The sequence below is a fragment of the Nomascus leucogenys genome, chromosome X (genome assembly GCF_006542625.1).
Source record: "Nomascus leucogenys isolate Asia chromosome X, Asia_NLE_v1, whole genome shotgun sequence".
NCBI lineage: Eukaryota > Metazoa > Chordata > Mammalia > Primates > Hylobatidae > Nomascus > Nomascus leucogenys.
In genome coordinates, this window is record NC_044406.1 from 105,403,536 (window position 1) to 105,409,148 (window position 5,613).

At 46.8% G+C, this 5,613-nt stretch overlaps 1 protein-coding gene across 1 annotated transcript; it reads left to right on the forward strand.

Moving 5' to 3' along the window:
• The first annotated feature begins 245 nt into the window (after positions 1-245).
• LOC100595382 (cancer/testis antigen 47A-like) lies at positions 246-2,557 on the forward strand. Its single transcript, XM_030806518.1, has 5 exons — positions 246-509; positions 570-1,037; positions 1,158-1,215; positions 2,098-2,251; positions 2,494-2,557. Exons 1-5 carry the CDS (start codon positions 246-248, stop codon positions 2,555-2,557), a joined length of 1,008 nt encoding a protein of 335 aa, XP_030662378.1.
• The last annotated feature ends 3,056 nt before the right edge of the window (positions 2,558-5,613 follow it).

A 5,613-nucleotide genomic window follows, 5' to 3' on the forward strand; every position in this document is an offset into this window, starting at 1 on the left:
CCCGCCTTGTCTAAGTCCTCTCAGGCCAACCTTGGCGGGAGGCTCCTGGGATCGGCTCCCTGCCCTTCCCACCTTAGGGTGTCCTCAGAGACAGACTTTTATTCCCTCAGTAAAGAGACAGACTCTTATTCTCTCAGCAGCCCAGCCCCTCACCTCCCCTCAGCCACAGCCACGTCAGTGGCCACCGTCTTCAACGTCATCACTTCAGCCTAGTCGCCACTCCAGTTGAGGCACTGACCGGCGTCATGTCTGCCACAGGGGATCGAGACCCGATCCAAGAGGACCAGGAGGCCCCAGTGAGCCAGGAGGGAGCGCAGGCCGAGCCCGGAGGTGACCGGGAGGGCGGTGACTCTGGCCCCGACAGTGGCAACACGGTGCCCGCGGCCGAGGTGGCCGGAGTCGCAGGGCCCATGAGAGGCCTCGGGGAGGAGGAGGGTGGGCAGGCGGCAGGCTTGGCCGCAGCCCCCGGGAGCAGGAACGCCGAGGAAGACTGGGAGATCAGGATAGTAGTGGAGATGGTGGAGGAGGAGGAAGATGAGGAGGAGGAGGAGGAGGAAGATGAGGAGGAGGAAGAGGAGGAGGAGGAGGAAGAGAGGAACGAGGCAGACAACATCAACTTGGTCGCGGCCGCCCATCGCTACCCCATAATAGGCTTTCGCGTGGAGTTTCTGGACATGGTCCACTCCCTTCTCCGCCGCATCTATCTCAACGACCACATCCTGATCCGGATGCGTGGCAGCCACCTGATGCGGAGGCGCCGCACTACGGCACCCAGTAGCTCAGATGCGGCGTCCAGTGGCTCCGATGAGCCCCGGCTGTTGCTGGTGCCTGAGAGGCTGGGCGCGGGGGACGCGGGCCCTGAGGGCGAGGGCCTGGGCCTGCTCCAGGAGGCCGCGTCGGCCCCAGAGCCTGAGGTGCCAGCAGACCCGGCCGAGATGGCCAGGGAGCCTGCAGAAGAGCCCGCAGAGAAGGCATCAGAGAAGCCTACAGAGGAGGCCGCAGAGGAGGAGCTTGCAGAGGAGGCCGCAGAGGAGCCGGCAACAGAGGAACGGGCTGCAGAGGAGGAGTCCGCAGAGGAACGGGCTGCAGAGGAGGAGTCCGCAGAGGAACGGGCTGCAGAGGAGGAGTCCGCAGAGGAACCGGCAGCAGAGGAGGAGCCCGCAGAGGAACCGGCCGCAGAGGAACCAGCCACAGAGGAGGCTGCTGCCCCCGAGGGTGAGGAACGGGCTATCTGCAGTGGCGAGGAGGCAGGGACCCATGCACGCAAGGGTTCCAGGCAGGGACGCGGTGCGCACACAGCTGGTGAAGCGGGTGGTGACGGGGGGTCGGGGCCTCGGGTGGTGAAGTGGGGGTCAGGGCCCTCCTGAAACTTAAGGCCAAATGTGTCCCAATGAGTCGAAGCCTAATTCTCTAACGACCTCTATAATTTTTGAGAAAGCATGCCGCCCTCTACCAACCTGTGTTTGATAGAAGATCTGAGATCATCAATGCCATTTGGGGGGCCCACAGATGAATGGCCAGGTAGATAGGGGTTCAGGAGGGAGCTCAGCAGGAAACAAGAGACAACGGAAAGAAAAGAACAGGCAAATGGCAGGCATCCTTTTTTGTTCATGGCTTTTCAAAGTGTAAATATTCTTAGAAAGTTGATCCTCAAATGATGAAGTGATACAGGGGCCCTTGGTAAAAATGAAACATTCAGGGGGGTGAGGAACCAATGAGCTTCACCATATAGAATTTGTCTTTTGAGGCAACAAATATTTTCCCAACAAAGTTCTGACCAAAACACTTAGAATGAGATCAGACACCATGATTCTGATCTCTTCTCCAAAGAACTAGAAATAATCAGCAGCTTTGGGTGGGAGATTTACTGGAAAAAAGGGAAATAGTGTCACTGTGGAAATGATCAGGCAGCAGCAACGTGAGGGCCATGGCACTGTTGTGAAAACCAGTAGGAAGGTGCCCAGCTATTCCTTTCTTAGTTAAGTCTAACCTCCTGCTTCTCCTGAGGGTGGAGTACTGAGTGCGTTGCTAGTTATAAATTGGGCTATATTTTCTGTGAATGTCTGGTCCCAACATCTGTATTATTCTTCACTAAAGAAGTCACTAAATATCAGCATGAAAAGTGGGATGAAGAGGCCCAAGATGCTGCAGGCGAGGAAGAGAAAGAAGAGAAAGAGAAGGATGCAGAAAACAAGGCGAAGAACTCCAAAGGGACCCTAGATACAGCAGAGGAGAAGCTGAGAAAATCCAGGTATCAGTGTATAGCTTTGAGAATCACTCAACTATTCCTGGCATTTACCTGTTACTGACAGTTTTATTTAAAAAAAAATTCCCAGTAAATTAATTAAGAAAAAGTTTTAGTTTAAAAATTCAATTTAACTTACTTAAAATGTTACTAGAATATTCATGTACCTAGTAATATGAACTGCAGTGTGTTCTGAAATAGACTTCATGGCTACTCATTTGTTCGTGTTGAGGTCTTTTGTCCTCTAGCTGCAAGACTACTAACAAGTGGCAAATGTATCAGACCTACTACCTAAGACCAATATTTGTGTAGAAAACAGTTGCCAGACGCAGCATCTAACTTTCTTGGGCCACACATTAGTTGGGACTTCATTACTTAGCCACAGAAATGCAGGCTCCCATAGTAACTAGGAGACAACTCAATGCCTTTTACAAAGTGACTGCTTACAAATAGCAAAAAGCTAAGAATTTCAAGTAGGACCACATTTAATGACTAATACCTAAATATTTGTTTAGCTATATATCTTTGTATTTTATGTGACAACGAAAAGAATGTGTGTAATTTAAGTCATAAGGCATATCTGTCTTTGAGTATATTTAAATGGTTAACATTTTTTCTTTTTTTTTGCATTTTCCCAGCTGTATTATTTCATAACAGCTTCTTTCCCATATGGTAGATATGGAAACCAAGGGTCTGGGAGAGTAAGGGAGTATCATTTGTGGAACTAGCACAGGCTGTTAAAGCTTGAGATATTTATTTAAATCCCAGAATTGCCTCTCATGTAAAAGCAACAACAACAAGCTTTTCTGGTGCTAGGGAGACAAGGTTGGTGTGATCATTTGACTGGAACCATCAGTTCCACAAGCACCCTGATATCTAAGCTTGCAAGTTACAAAAGGAAAAGGTGTTCTTCTCTACTTGTTTAAGATATAGCACACAAATGTTGCAGATATACACAGAGCTGGCCATTTTCTCCTATTTAGAAAGTCACTGGTGCTGGTTAATGTACCATTGTTTATTTTTTTCTCATTTCATTCTGTAGTTGGGAAGAATAGAAAGAAGATGAAGAAAGAAGACTGTTGTTCATTGTTTTTATTTTATTTTATTCAGATGCCTGTGAGAATTTTAACACATATCATTCCAAAGTTCATTACCTTAAAAGTGATATCTAGTGACATCTAACTTTTATCCTTCACAAATGTATTTGACAGTGTTTGTTCAAGTTAGAAATAAAAGTTTGTTTTAAATGAATAAGTTGAAACATGGAGAGATTTTTCAATAAATAATTCTGACTCAAATCTCTCTTTTACCTCTTTGTTTTGGCCCACCATACCTTCATTGAAAGGTATTACTTTCCATTTAGTAAGACTGTTTTAAATTCTTTTACTGCAGCCAAAAGTCATTTAAAATGTCAAGTTTAAAACCATTTTTGAAAAGAGAGAGATGGGGCTCAAGTCTTTAGAGCTGTACTGTCTACTACCTTAGTCACTAGTAATGTTGTGGCTGCTGAGAACTTGTAATATGGCTAGTCTGTTTAATATGTGCTGTAAGTGTGAAAATAATATTGCATATCTTACTAATGATTTTCATACTGATTACATGTTGAGATGATAATACTTGAATTAAAATGAAATATTAAAGTTTTTGTTGGTTTCTTTTTATTTTCAAATGTGGCTACTAGAACATTTAGAATTACCCATGTAGGTCACATTACATGTCTATTGGACAATACTGCTCTAGAGCATGGTTTTGAAGAAAACTTCATGGATGGCCCAGGTTGCCTGGAGGCCACATGGTATTGCTGAGCTTGGGCCCAGACTTTGATTTGGAGCAGTGGTTCTCAAAGTTTGGTCCCCAAACAGCATCATCAGCATTACCTGGGAATTCTCAGACTCCACCCAAGACCTACGGAATCTGAAAATCTGGGGTGGGGTCAGCAATCTGTGTTTTAACACACCCCCCAGGGGCTTCTGATGAACACTAAGGTTTGAGAACCACTGGTTTCAAGCAACAGAGGAAGAAGCTGAGCACCTCCTGTCGAGCCAGGGTTAACTCACTGGCTCGGGGCTGTTTCAGGTAAACTGAAAGGGACAGCAAGGGATAGGCTGGGGAGAAGACTAGAATTCACAGGGGCTGAGGCCTAGAGAGGAAAAATGCATAAAGGAAAAAGTCGGGTCCAAAAGGATACAAACATGATACCATGCATATGACTTCTAAGAAAACATACAAATGATCACCATAAATTGATTATGGGTACATATAGAGAGACTAAAAGATGTGCTTGTAAGAGATGCATACAAGTGTAGCATACAGAAAGGCGTGCATTTGAAAGAAGCACATTTGTGATGGTGGTTACCTCTCAGGGAAAGAAAGGGAGGGGCATTCTAGTAGAGAAGTCTCCACAGCAGGCATCAACTATATTTGTAATTTTACATTTCTTAAGCTGAATAGTAGATATATGGATGTTTATAGTAATATTTTCTACAATTTTGTGTAGGTCTGAAATATTTCTAAAGCGGGAGGGGGAAGGGGAGCAGTTCTTCCCACACCATTGGGCAGGACTTAGAGGAGTCTGAGAATTCTAGAACCCAACCTGGCCTTCGAGGTCATTGTGAAGGTACATTTGTCATGGAAGGAGATAAACCATTAAATAAAACATGCTGTATCCGTTTATTTAAACATTTCAAATATTTAGACATATGGTATGTGGATCCCAAGTTGAACTCTTGTTCTAAACCCCGAAAATGTTACAGGTGAGCCAGGCTCATTATCTGGCCTATAACCCCTTTCCCTTCCTCCCTCCATGCCCCTTTGTTACCTGAGCACAGTAGGGCCCCTTGCTTCTGAAAAGTGCTTGTTGCAGTAACCCATCTTGCCATAGGACTTGGACTTCGTCCCTGACCCAGGCTACAGTGCAACCACCAATCACCTCGTCTCTTCTGCTCGCCCCCCCAACCACACCCCCTCTTTATTCTCCAGGTGTCCAAACGCAAAACCTCTTCAATGGCCCTTCTCCTCCATACCAAATATCAATGCGCACCTGAGAGCCATCAGCTTGGTCAGGCACACCTGCGTGGACGCCCGTTATTCTCAGCACCACCTCTTAAGAACATTTTACTTCGGCCGGGCTCAGTGGCTCACGCCTGTAATCCCAGCACTTTGGGAGGCCGAGACGAGCAGATCACGAGGTCTAGGAGATCGAGACCACCCTGGCTAACACAGTGAAACCCCGTCTCTACTAAAACTACAAAAAAGATTAGCCAGGCGTGGTGGCGGGCGCCTGTAGTCCCAGCTACTCGGAAGGCTGAGGCAGGAGAAGGCGTGAACCTGGGAGATGGAGCTTGCAGTAAGCCAACATCGAGCCACTG